The 14,135-nt window shown below is 38.3% G+C and overlaps 1 protein-coding gene across 1 annotated transcript in view; it reads right to left on the reverse strand.

The window, feature by feature from the left end:
- Nucleotides 1–14,135, reverse strand: part of LOC105605237 (A disintegrin and metallopeptidase domain 3-like) — a 121,320-nt gene that overhangs the window by 101,002 nt on the left and 6,183 nt on the right. Inside the window, exons 3-4 of the mRNA XM_042241354.2 lie at nt 11,483–11,538; nt 180–258 (exon numbers count right to left, since the gene is read on the reverse strand). Of these exons, the coding sequence (XP_042097288.2) occupies nt 180–258; nt 11,483–11,538 (135 nt within the window). The remainder of the gene's footprint in view (nt 1–179; nt 259–11,482; nt 11,539–14,135) is intronic.

Below are 14,135 nucleotides of genomic sequence, written 5' to 3' on the forward strand. Positions count from 1 at the left end.
ATTCTACAATGCTCATTCTATTCAACATGTTTTCATAGCAACAGCCACATTATGTTTAGGTTTGTGATCAATCTGCTTGCCCAACAATCTGGCTGAGCATAAGGGAGGCTCATTCTTCTCACCAATGATACCTTTACCACAAAAGGATAAAAATCTACAAAACATAAAGTAAAATTTACCTTTATAAATGAAGAATCTGGATATAACACCCCCGATTTGTTGTATGAATACACCAGGAGATTAGAGTCTAAAAATGACCTAATTCAACCAAAACAATAAACTTTGTTTTAATAACAGCATTAATAAAAGTAACTTCCAGAGTTATGACATTTAAGAAAAACATTACTTTCCACTTTATAAGCTTAAATATGCAAAGATGAAATGGGTTCCTTGGACTGCAAGAAGATCAACCCATTCAATCCTAAAGGAAATCAGTCCTGAATATTGACTGGAAGGACTGATGCTGAAGCTGAAGCTCCAATAATTTGGCCACCTGATGCAAAGAATGGATTTATTGGAGAAGACCCTGATGCTGGGGAAGATCGAAGGCAGGAGGAGAAGGGGGTGACAGATGATAAGATGGTTGGATGGCATGAGTTTGAGTAAGTTCTGGGAGTTGATGATGGACAGGGAGGCCTGGCATTCTGCAGTCCACGGGGTTGCAAAGAGTCAGACAAGACTGAGGGACTGAACTGACCTGAAGTGGGTTCATCTCTCCATTGTCTACCTTTCTTTCTGATAGCGTGTTATGTATATAAGAGAAAACAAGAACCAGAATGACCAGACACAGGTGTGGGCACTGTAATGACACAGATTGATGTCTAATAAAATCCAGGACTTCCAATGCCTAAAAGCAACGTTTTTATAGATTCAACCATCTATACATCTCATGGCATAAATGCTTTTGTTATAATTTGCTAATAAGCAGCCATGGGTTGATAAATGAGAAAAAATTCATGCTTATTTCATTAATTGTTTTTTCATAACTTATCCTAGGCTAAAAAACAACCTACAAATTCCAGGTGTTTTAAAATTAAAACAAATGTGGTTTACAAGGTAACTGCAGATTCAACTCCACAATGCTTTCCTTCTGGAACCTAGGAAAAGACATGGTCCTTCTATGGAAACTGCTTCTCTTGAAGCAGTAGGAGAAAAATTGTAGAACCACACAATACATCTCAAAGTCTTTGCTTGGAAGAAGGATTCTAGTCTTTGGCTCAAATATCATATGTTATTTTTACATAAATGCGATACAAATAGAGTTTGACACTATAAGCTTCTTACTAGGTGGATGTTGATTATCTTGGAACAATCTAACACGTTTAGGTAGGGATGAGATAGGGTGGGACCTGAACTCTTTACCGGAGTGCTTGACCTAGGCCAGTGTCTCCTTGTGTAACAAATGATAAAGGAACTATAAGGGACTAAAAATAACTGCCTGCATGAGCAGTCTGGGTAAGTATGAACAAATAAGACACAAAAAGGCCACAGAGTGACTCTACCACTTCTGAGGTGCCAGGAGTTTTCTCACAGCAAGGCACTGTGTGTGATGCTATACACAGCACCACCAAGGGAACCTGCAGACTGTTGCAGAGAAGCCAGTTCTGACTCCATGTTGGAACCGTTTCTTTGACTTGCTTTTCGTTGCTTTTGTTACTATAATTGAATGGTCTGCCTCAGAGAATCCTGCCCCTCTGCCTGACTGTAAACTGGAGTGCCTTTGTTCAGAACCACGTGCTGTAGATGGCAGGAAGGAAGAAATTAACACATCCTCTGCCTGAGACTTGGCATTCTAGGAGATGTTTGCAAGAGTCAAGGTCTTTTTACACTGCTACCTCACCTCCCCTCATCTCTGATCTATAAAAGAATCTGGCATTCAGACCCCAATAACACAGTTATTTTGAGGCGCTAGTCTGCCATCTTCTCGGTCAGCTGGCTCCCCAAATAAAGTCTCAATCCCTCATCTCTCGGATTCATTGGCCTCTCCTGTGGTGAGCAGAGTGGCCTTGGACCACCAATCCACCCTGACTTTTACCTCACATGAGGAACTAGCCTACCCTCCTCAGAGAGTGAGCAAGGGAACCTGTTGCTTGTGTTCACTCCCTCCTGCTGCAGCACCAGTCTCAACAAAGCCTTGCCTGAATTCCTGTCTGGCCACTTAACAATTTCTACTGACTAAAGAGTCCAAGGACCCTAGATTTCTCAAGGATTCCAAACATCAAGAAGCCTCTGAACCCCAGGATAGAGAGAAACTAAAGCATTAACAGAGTGTTTATTCGTCACTACTTTTCTATTCATATCTGCTTTATTTGCTCTTATTCTTTTTCTGAAAAAAAAATTGTTAGTGAAGTATAGTTAATTTTTAATAATGTCTAAGACAAAAAGATTCAAATATATAATATATATATACACACACATATACATATAGTGATATACTATGTATATCTTTATATATTAGTGTATATAATGATTAAAGAATCTGAATGGCCCAGATGGGTTTAGGTGAAAGCATCTAGAACATGAATTCTGGAACAAGGACAGAGCTACATTTTATAACTGTAAGAATTTAAATGGAGGTTGCAGAGTGGGAATCCAACAGTAATTTCTGGAAAAAAGAAATTAGAAGTAAAAACCTTCACAGATATTTGACAAGAATTATTAAAATGAGAAAAAATTAGTTTGTAAGTTTATTCATCCTAGGCTCTTTACCAAAACCACACCTTGTACTTTTTTATATGAGACAACACACCAGTCTGCCTTTATCAGTGATATAAGGAAAATCAGGCTTCCTTGGTAATTCAGATGGTGAAGAATCCACCTGCAATGCAGGAGCCTTGGGTTTGATTGTTGGGTTGGGAAGTCTCCCTGGAGGAGGGAATGGCAACACACTCCAGTATTCTTGCCTGGAGAATCCCATGGACAGAGGAGGTTGCTGGGTTATAGCCTATGGGGTTGCAAAGAGTCGGACATGATTGAGCAACTAAGCACATAAGGGAAATACAAGTGAGCACTGAAAGAAAAACAATATCCAACAAAAGGAAATGAAAAACAAATCAAAGGCAAAATTTAAGAGCTAGCTTCTAATGAAGTAGCATTGATGGACAAGAACAATCTTAAGTTCAAGAAAAATTAATAAGCTTTCCAAGCAGACCATTTGGAGAAGGAAAAAAAAAAGATACTATGAAACTAAAATACACGACATGTGAATGCTATACCCCTTCAGTTGTGTTCCACTCTTTGACTCTATGGACTATAATCCACTGGTCTCCTGTGTCCATGAGATTTTTTTAAAATATAAATTTATTTATTTTAATTGGAGGTTAATTACTTTACAATATTGTATTGGTTTTGCCATACATCAACATGAATCCGCCACAGGTATACATGTGTTCCCCATCCTGAACCCCTCTCCCTCCTCCTTCCCTGTACCATCCCTCTGGGTTGTCTCAGTGCACCAGCCCACAATGAGGTACCATTTCACGCCAGTCAGAATGGCTGCGATCCAAAAGTCTACAAGCAATAAATGCTGGATAGGGTGTGGAGAAAAGGAAACGCTCTTACACTGTTGGTGGGAATGCAAACTAGTACAGCCACTACCGAGAACAGTGTGGAGATTCCTTAAAAACTGGAAATAGAACTGCCTTATGACCCAGCAATCCCACTGCTGGGCATACACACCGAGGAAACCAGAATTGAAAGAGACATGTGTACACCAGTGTCCATGAAATTTTGAAAGCAACATTACTTGAGTGGGCTGCCATGCCTTCCTCCAGGGGACAGTCCCGACTCAGGAATCAAATCCACATCTCTTCTGTCTCCTGCATTGGCAGGCAGTTAATATTAAAGAATCGAATAAATGTATCCAAGAAAATTTGCTTGCTGTAAACATAATTAAAGGTTTAGCCAATAAAGAAGAAAGATGTTGGCAGAATGCACATCAAAAATAAAGATTTGATCATAGTTATAGAATATGATATACAGCACAGAGAAATAAGTTGCAGGATGAAAGCATAGATTCCCCATGGAAGAAAATAAGGTATACGGGCTGAAAATTAAAAAAAAAACACAAAACATTAAGGGACTTTGGATATTTCAGGGAATATTAATGTAGTATACAGACATATAGACAGAAACTCACACTCACCCATACAAAGAAAACATACTGGAAAACTTAAAATAGACCGTATCAAATTACAAAAATGTATAGAAAAGAAATATGACTCAAAATTCTACACATTGCCAAAATGTTATTTAATTATGAGAACAAAAAGACATCCACAGATCTGTGATTAGGGATGCATAGTATTTACATATTCCTTCTGAAGAAAATATTCTAACTAAATAATACCTGAGTCAGCAGAAAACTGCAATTAAAAAAAAAAAGCTTCAAAGAAGAAGGAAAATGCAAATAGAGCCAATAAAGAAACTGAAAGTAGTGGATTTACATCTCAAATGGAAAGAGAATTTTTTAAAACATAGGATGTTATGGTATCACTTTCGGATCTTTAAGAAGAACATGAGAACATGAGAATCTATGAGAAAAAATATGAATATAAGGATTACTTGAAAATTCTTTTTTATAGCAATAAACCCCCCAAATATAGGAAGAAAACATCAATATTCAACATGCTATTTTCACAACTACAGAAAAGATAAAATGAACAAAACTTCTCACAAATTGATGATGGAGCAAAAGTATGAAAACAGAAAGATAAAGCCATACATAGAATATAAATAACTTAAAACTAATGAATAAAAGACAATACTTTGGCCACCTGATGCGAAGAGCTGACTCAATATTTTTTTTTCTTTAATTTTTATTTTTACTTTATTTTACTTTACAATACTGTATTGGTTTTGCCATACATTGACATGAATCAACCACGGGTGTACATGAGTTCCCAATCCTGAACCCCCCTCCGACCTCCCATCCCATATCATCTCTCTGGATCATCCCCGTGCACCAGGCCCAAGCATCCTGTATCCTGTATCAAACATAGACTGGCAATTCGTTTCTTACATGATAGTATACATGTTTCAGTGCCATTCTCCCAAATCATCCCACCCTCTCCCTCTCCCTCTCCCTCAGAGTCCAAAAGTCCGTTCTATACATCTGTGTCTCTTTTGCTGTCTTGCATAGAGGGTTATCATTACCATCTTTCTAAATTCCATATATATGTGTTAGTATACTGTATTGGTGTTTTTCTTTCTGGCTTACTTCACTCTGTATAATCGGCTCCTGATGCGAAGAGCTGACTCATTAGAGAAGACCCTGATGCTGGGAAAGATTGAAGGCGGAAGAAGACGATAACAGAGACGATGACAGAGATGGTTGGATGGCATCACCAACTCAATGGATATGAGTTTGGAGAAACTCCTGGAGTTGGTGATGGACAGGGAGGCCTGGCATGCTGTGGTCTATGGGATCGCAAAGAGTCGGACACTACTGAGTGACTAATCTGAATAAAAACTAATTACCTTAAAATCCTAAGGGAAGCAAGTCAATGAGAACTGTACATTTTCACTTGGAAAGACTGTACATGTTATTAATAACCAGGGAACTGCATATTAAAGCAACAATAAAATAGTATTTGTTATCCACTAATTAACAAAAATGAGTGAATATGTGCATTTGGTTGAGAATGTAGAAAACAAATATCCTTTAATTTATTGTCATAAAAGTTAGTTATAAGGGTTTTGAAGAAAAAAAAAACTGGCAGTATATAACACTTAAGAATTTTCTTATTTACAATTCAATAGCTACACTGAGGCCTGGGAAGTCATGTCCGGGGATGTCAACTAGAGAGCTTTCTTGCTGCAATAAGGGAGGATAGATAATTTATGAGATATATTAATTTGATGGTGACATATGCATTAAAAATCATTTTGCACACATCAATATGAATGAATCTCAACAAATAATATTATGCACAATGTTGCATTATGAACGACCACAACCACATACAGGAAAACAAATGTACCTACGGCTCACACTTTTGGGTCATGTGCCAGTAGCCATGACAACTCTGCTAACTGGCCAGGCTTGCTCAGTGGTACAGGAATCAGCTGAATATTGGCTGATGTAGGGATAAATAGAACACCTTGGCTATGATCCACATGTCTTTCTTTAATCTTTCCGCAAGCTTAGCCAAAACATGTTTTCATGGGGATGACAGGTAAAGATGGACAGCAGAAACCCAGGAGAGCCTTTTGAAGCCTCTGTTGAAATCAATTCACCCAACATCACTTTCGCAAAAGTAAGTGTGCAGTGGTGCTCAGTCACACACTCGTGTTTCCGATACTGAAACCCCGTGAACTGTAACCCACCAGGCTCCTCTGTCCACGTTATTTTCCAGGCAAGAATACTGGAGTGGGTTGCCACTGCCTCCTCCAGGATATCTTCCCCACTCAGGAACTGAACATGAGTCTCTTGCATCTCCTCCTTTGGCAGGAGGATTCTTTACCACTGAGCCACCTGGAAAGGCCCCAGCAAAACAAGTGGCATAGTCTCAAACTGGGCTGGTAATTTACCAGACCCCCAGGTAAAATCCCCTTCATGGATTCCAGCCTTGCCTTGGCAGAGATGCTTGTGTCACTACATGAAGCTATGAGCCATGCCGTGAGGGGGCACCCGAGATGGATGGGTCACAGTGGAGAGTTCTGGCAAAATGTAGTACACTGGAGAAGGAAATGGCCATCCACTCCAGTATTCTTGCCTGGAAAACCCCACAGACCATATGAAAAAAGCAAAAAGATATGACACTGGAAGATGAGCCCCTCAGATTGAAGGTATCCAATATGCTACTCAGGAAGAATGGATGGCAATTAATAATGTGGCTCAGATGTTAAAGCATCTGCTGGAAATGCAGGAGACTCAAGTTCAATCCCTGGGTCGGGAAGATCCCCTGGAGAAGGAAATGGCAACCCACTCCAGTACTCTTGCCTGGAAAATCCCATGGACGGAGGAGGCTGGTAGGCTACTGTCCATGGGGTCGCAAAGAGTTGGTCATGACTGAGCGACTGCACTTTTGCACAGTAAGAAAGAAGCAGATTGGCCAAAGCTGAACAAAGCTAAGTTGTGGATGTGTCTAGCGTTGAAAGTCCAATACTGTAAAAACAATATTGCATAGGAACCTGGGATGTTAGCTCCATGAATTAAGGTAAACTGGAAGTGGTCAAGCAAGAGATGGTAAGATTGAGCATCAACATCTTAGGAATCAGTGAACTAAAATGGATGGGAACGAGTGTATTTAATTCAGATGACCATTATATCCACTGTTTTGGGCAAGAATCCCTTAGAAGAAACGGAGTAGCCCTCATAGTCAGCAAAAGAGTTCAAAGTGCAGTAATTGGGTCAATCTCAAAAATGACAGAATGATCTCAGTTCGTTTCTGAGGCAAACCACTCAACATCACAGTAACCCAAGTCTACACCCCAATGGCTGATGTTAAAGACGGTGAAGTTGACTGGTTCTATGAAGACCTAGGACAGCTTCTAGAACTAAGATTTTTAAAAATGCCCTTTTCATCATAGAGGATTAGAAGGCAAAAGAAGGAAGTCAAGAAAAACCTGGAATAACAGACAAGCTTGGCCTTGAAGTACAAAATGAAAGCGGGCAAAGGCTAACAGAGTCTTGTCAAGAGAACACACTGGTCATAGTAAACACTCTTTCCAAACAATCCAGTGGATCAGTCTACAAATGGTCATCAAAGGATGATCAATACTGAAGTCAGATTGATTATGTTCTTTGTTGCCAAAGATGGAGAAGCTGTATACAGTCAGTAATAACAAAACCTGGGGCTGACTGTGGCACAGATCATGAGCTCCTTATTGCAAAATTCAGGCTAAAGTTGAAGACAGCAAGGAAAGCCACTAGGCCATTCAGGTATGATCTAAATCGCATCCCTTATGATTATACAGTGGAGGTGACAAATAGACTCGAGGGATTAGACCTGGTAGAAGAGTGCCTGAAGAACTATGGATGGAAGTTTGTAACACTGTATAGGAGGCAATGACCAAAACCATCCCAGAAGAAGAAATGCAGGAAGGCAAAGTGGTTGTCTGAGGATGTGCTAAAAATAGCTGGGGAAAGAAGAGAAGTGAAAGGCAAGGAAGAAAGGAAAAGATATACTCAACTGAATGCAGAGTACCAGAGAATAGCAAGGAGAGATGAGAAAGACTACTTGAGCAATGAAAAAAAAAAAAACACAAACAAACAAAAACAGAAAAATAATAGAAAGGGAAAGACTAAAGATCTCTTCAAGAAAACTGGAGATAAGGGAATATTTCAAGCAAAGATGGGCCTGATAAAAGGACAGAAACACTGAAGATCTAACTGAAGCAAAAGATATTAAGAAGAGGTAGCAAGAATATGCAGAGGAACTATACCAGAAAGGTTTTAATGACCCAAAATACCACGATAGTGTCGTCACTCACCTAGCACCAGACGTGCTGGAATGTGAAATCAAGTGGGCCTTAGGAAGCACTGTTATGAACAAAGTTAATGGAAGTAAAAGAATTCCAGCTGAATTATTCAAAATTCTAAAAGATGATGCTGTTAGAGTGCTGCACTCAGTAAATCAACAAATTTGGAAAACCCAGCAGTGGTCACAGGGGTGGAAAATGTCAGTTTTTATTCCAACCTCAAAAAAGGGCGATGCCAAAGAATGCTCAAACAACCTTATCATTGTGCTAATTTTACATGCTAGCAAGGCTATGCTCAAAACCTTCAAGTTAGACTTCAGAAGTACAAGAACTATGTAATTCCAGATGTACAAGCTCAGTTTAGAAGAAGTAGAGAAGACAGAGATCAAATTTCCAACATTCGTTAGATCATGAAGAAAGCAAGGGAGAAACAGAAAAACATCTACTTCTCCTTCATTGACTATGCTAAAGCCTTTGACTATGGATCACGATAAATTGTGGAAAATTTCTCAAAGAAATGCTTATACCAGAACACCTTACCTCTCTTCTGAGAAACCTATATGTGGGTCAAGAAGCAACAGTTAGAATCAGACATGGAACAACTGACTGGTGCAAATAGGGAAAGGAGTAAGAGGCTGTATATTGTTACCCTGCTTATTAAACTTATAAGCAGAGTATGTCATGTGGAATGATGGGCTGGATGAAGCAGAAGCTTGAATGAAGATTGTTGGAGAAATATCAACAACCTGACATGTGCAGATAATAACATTCTAATGGCAGAAAGTGAAGAGGAACTAAAAGCCTCCCAATGAGAGTGAAAGAGAAGAGTGAAAAAGCTGGCTTAAAATTCAACATTCAAAAAACTAAGATCATAGCTTCTGGTCCTCTCTCTTCATAGCAAATAGATGTGGAAAAAGCAAAATCAGTGACAGATTTTATTTTCTTGGTTTCCATAATCACTGAAGACAGTGACTGCAGATGTGACATTAAAAGACACTTGCTTCTTCAAAGTAAAGCTATGACAAACATAGCCAGTGTACTAGAAAGCAGAGATACCACTTCACCAACAAAGGTCTGTATAGTCAAAGTCATTCTTTTTCCAGTTAGTCATGTACAGATTTGAGAATAGGCCCATGAGAAGGCTGAGTGCTGAGGAACTGATGTCACTGAACTGTGGTTCTGGAGAAGACACTTGAGAGTCCTGTGGACTGCAATGAGATCAAGCCAGTTTATCCTAAAGGCAATCAAACCTGAATAATCAGTGGAAGGACTGATGCTGAAGCTGAAGCTCCAATACTTTGGCCAGCTGGTGTGAAGAATCTGCTCATTGGAAAGACACTGATGCTGGGAAAGATTGAAGGCAAAAGGAGATGAGGGTGATGGAAGAGGAGATAGTTAGATAAATGGAGGACAGGAGAGCCTGGCATGCTGCAGTCTATGAAGCACCAAAGAGTCATACGTGACTCAGCAACATGAAAATTGCTAGAAATGCACTTGGAAAATGGTACTTGCTCAGTAAATGTCAGTTACTGTTGTTCTTGTCTTTATTATTATTACTGTTATCTGGTCCCATCACTTCATGGGAAATAGATGGGGAAACAGTGGAAACAGTGTCAGACTTTATTTTTGGGGGGCTCCAAAATCACTGCAGATGATGATTGCAGCCATGAAATTAAAAGATGCTTACTCCTTGGAAGAAAAGTTATGACCAATCTAGATAGAATATTGAACAGCAGAGACATTACTTTGCCAACAAAGGTCCGCCTAGTCAGGACTATGGTTTTTCCAGTGGTCTTGTATGGATGTGAGAGTTGGACTGTGAAGAAAGCTGAGTGCCGAAGAATAGATGCTTTTGAACTGTGGTGTTGGAGAAGACTCTTGAGAGTCCCTTAGACTGCAAGGAGATCCAACCAGTCCATTCTGAAGGAGGTCAGCCCTGGGATTTCTTTGGAGGGAATGATGCTGGAGCTGAAACTCCTGTACTTTGGCCAACTCATGCGAAGAGTTGACTCACTGGTAAAGACTCTGATGCTGGGAGGGATTGGAGGCAGGAGGAGAAGGGGACGATGGAGGATGAGATGGCTGGATGGCATCACTGACTCGATGGATGTGAGTCTGAGTGAACTCCGGGAGTTGGTTATGGACAGGGAGGCCCGGCGTGCTGCGACTCATGGGGTCACAAAGAGTCGGACACGACTGAGCGACTGAACTGAACTGAACTGATGACTATTTTTAGCATTCATCCTTCTTGATACAGAAGTCCATTAATTTATACCAAGTCTGTTGTATAACAACATCTCAATGATATAAAAATGCATGGATGAGGATGCTTCTTGTCAGAGTCTATAGTGACAATCCCTGGAAATAACCGCATTACCCATCAATAGTATATACCATGCATTCTCACTACTATAAATGAGTGAAAATATACATACAGAGAAAGAAAAATATATGCCGTTATTAAATAAGACACTTGTAGAAGACAATTTGCATTTGAGCAAAGAAATCCTTTTTTGGGTAGGTTTCTGTATGTTTTATTTTAGACAAAGATGAAATTTAGATTTGAAAGTCATGGAGTGATACACACAGGTTATTGATGTTGGTTTCCTCACAGAATGAAAGCAGAAATCTGAAGACATTAAAAGTATACACTATAGCAAAATGAGACAAACTGAGAGTGTAACATTAAACAAAATGCATAAAGTCACATAATTATGTAAAATGACATGAAACAAACAAACTGAATTATGGGCAGATAACATTAGTTCATTTATAATTGTAATGCAATTAAATGTAAGGAGTTACATAAAATGATGTGCATGTATTTCATATGCTCTAATATTTATATCATTATAGTTGAATCTGAATATTAGACTTAAGGTCTAATGATAATGACTCAAAAGTCTAATCTGACATGATTTAACAAGAAGACTTAACATGTTAAATAAAATACTCATGCCTTTGAATATTTAGGCTTTAATGTAGACTCAGTTATAGGAAGCCATTAAAAACTTAAGAAACTAAAAACAACTCTATGAAAAGAAGAATGTCCACTTACTGTTTTTCAAGTGGGAAAGTGTATGTTTTCTTGTCAATTTGGATGGAATAGGAGACCTATAGCAAAGGATTCAGAGAAAAAGTAATTATTAGATATTTCAAATCTCTGAAAGTCAAAAGTCCAATTTTAAAAAATATGTACTCTTTCATATAAGCAGGGGTGATATCATGTATCAAAACTATGTATACTGGAGAAGGAGATGACAACCAAATCCAGTACTCTTGTCTGTGAAATCACATGGACAGGAACCTGGCAGGCCACAGTCCATGAAGTCTCAAAACAGTCAGAAATGTCTAAGAGACTAAAAACAAAAACAAACTATATTATCTCCACTTCTACATAGATATACCATTACAGTTATCTTTCTTCAATCTTGGAACATCTGACAGAATTAATCATAATCCAAGTTACATAAAATCTAGGATTATAAATCTACCGCAAAAGTAAGAGCATTAGTTATTAGCATTAAAGTCTCATAAACAAATTTTCACTTAAAATGGTTAGATTTAGAAATGTTGAGTAAACTTTGAAGAAATTTGAGTTTTCTGATCTTTCCTTACTTTGCAGTTGCCAGAGAAAACAAAAGGAAAATTAAAGAATACAAAGCAAGTTTCTTTCTAAGATAAAACTAAAATTACACTAAAATCTGATGTTCACCTAAAGGCACCATTCAGAAAGCTAAAAGGCAGTTCAATAAAGGATGATATCTGGAATTCATATTCTATTGGCCAGTTAACATTTGTGTGAGTCTCACTTCTAACAGTACATCTCCTCCTTCTCATTTTCCTTAGTCTATCTCACCAAATGTTTTGTTTTACCTGCTTCTTAGAAATCAACTTTTGACATTGGGAATCTGAGCTACTTCAGTTTATGTATTTTTTCATTAATTCTACCTCTTCATTGAAGGAGAATCTGTAAGAATTTTAAGGATATAGTTATTTTTCTATTTTTAAATTTCCAACCATTTATTGTCACCTATTTATTAGGGGATAGGAGTAGATATTATGCTATTATATGAACTTCAGAACATGATTTAAGTTTTTCTCTGCAATTTTTTCATTCTCATTCATTGTTTATTATTTAATATTGGTTACAGTTTATGATCTCTCCATCAACTCATGAACCACATACAAATATATTTTTAAATTTTCAAATACATTTCTCAGTCTTTTTGTTAAGTTTTAACCTAACTGTACTGTTCCCAGATAATCAGTGCTATTCTATCCCTATATGTTTTTCATTTATTTATTTTCCTTGCTGTGGCATTTCATTAAATGACATCATATATTCTTGAAAAGTATAAGAAGTCTTCTTCAGAAGCATTATTTAAAATGGACACAGAGCATACGTGCAGCTTGGTTAGAAAAGTTCCTGGGGAGGGAGGTGGGAGGGGGGTTCAGGATGGGGAACATGTGTACACCTGTGGCAGATTCATGTCGATGTATGACAAAACCAATGCAATATTGTAAAGAGATTAGCCTTCAATTAAAATGAATAGATTTATATTAAAAAAATTTTAAGTTCTGTTTCTGGAAATAGTGACAAGTTTGGATGTTTCTGACTCTACTGAGACTTAAAATTGATGTTGGTGCACGGGGATGATCCAGAGAGATGATATGGGGTGGGAGGTGGGAGGGGGGTTCAGGATTGGGAACTCACCTACACCTATGGCGGATTCATGTCAATATATGGCAAAACCAATACAGTATTGTAAAGCAAAATAAAGTAATAATAATAATAATAAATTGGTGCAGTTTACAGTACAACCCCCCCCCTCCCCCCCCCCGGCCAAGGTTAGCTTCTGTTATGTTTCCCTAACTAGTTCAAAAAGGCTGGCTTGGTTACTTAAGAGGTCACTGAAAGCTTTGTAAGGAGGTCTCCCAAAGCCAAGATTCCTCCTATAAATCTTGTGATTTTAAAGCCAGAGTCTCCACGTATTCCCAGAGCACAGGCTCACATGGAGCTAGCTCAGAGGCGAAGCTTCCTGGATTCCTGATACTTACTTGAATCCTCTTTTTCTTTCTGCAACATAGCTTTTATCTTTATATAAAACCCTCATATGTGATATCCATAAAGTCCAGTGTGTCTAAACAAAGAGCAGAAAGGGGAAAACTTCATTGGGGTCACTTTATTCTTCAATGTTTTTGTTTTTTTTTCTTGCTCAAATGTTCCTTCCCCACATGAAGAATTTTAACATTGGCCAATCAACATGTGAGAAAAAATTTAAAGGTCTGTCTATGGAAATGCATTTGAAAATTTCTCTCTGCTGTGCCATCAGTTTTCATATTATATATGGTATGACATTGTATTAAATTCATAGAAATTTAGAAACGTTATATGTTCCTTGAGAAATGAATATTTTAAAGTAACAGATGTTTATCTCATAATATTGGGGGTGTGTGTGTGTGTGTGTGCATGCGTGTGTGTGTAGCAAATGCTCTCTTTTTCCTGCTATTATCATGGAGCCTCATGCTTTCTTTTGGAAGCGTTTTCCCAGTGTACATTATACTCTCCTGAACATTTCAGTGTCTCCTGATGATCATTTTGGGGATGCAATAGCTTTTATACATATATAATCTCTGGTGTTTCTTGGTGCCACAAAGTGAGCCAGTCAGAAGTAAACTACCCAGTCTATAAAACCTACCCCAATGTC

This window comes from Ovis aries, chromosome 26 (genome assembly GCF_016772045.2).
Source record: "Ovis aries strain OAR_USU_Benz2616 breed Rambouillet chromosome 26, ARS-UI_Ramb_v3.0, whole genome shotgun sequence".
NCBI classification, from domain to species: Eukaryota; Metazoa; Chordata; class Mammalia; order Artiodactyla; family Bovidae; genus Ovis; species Ovis aries.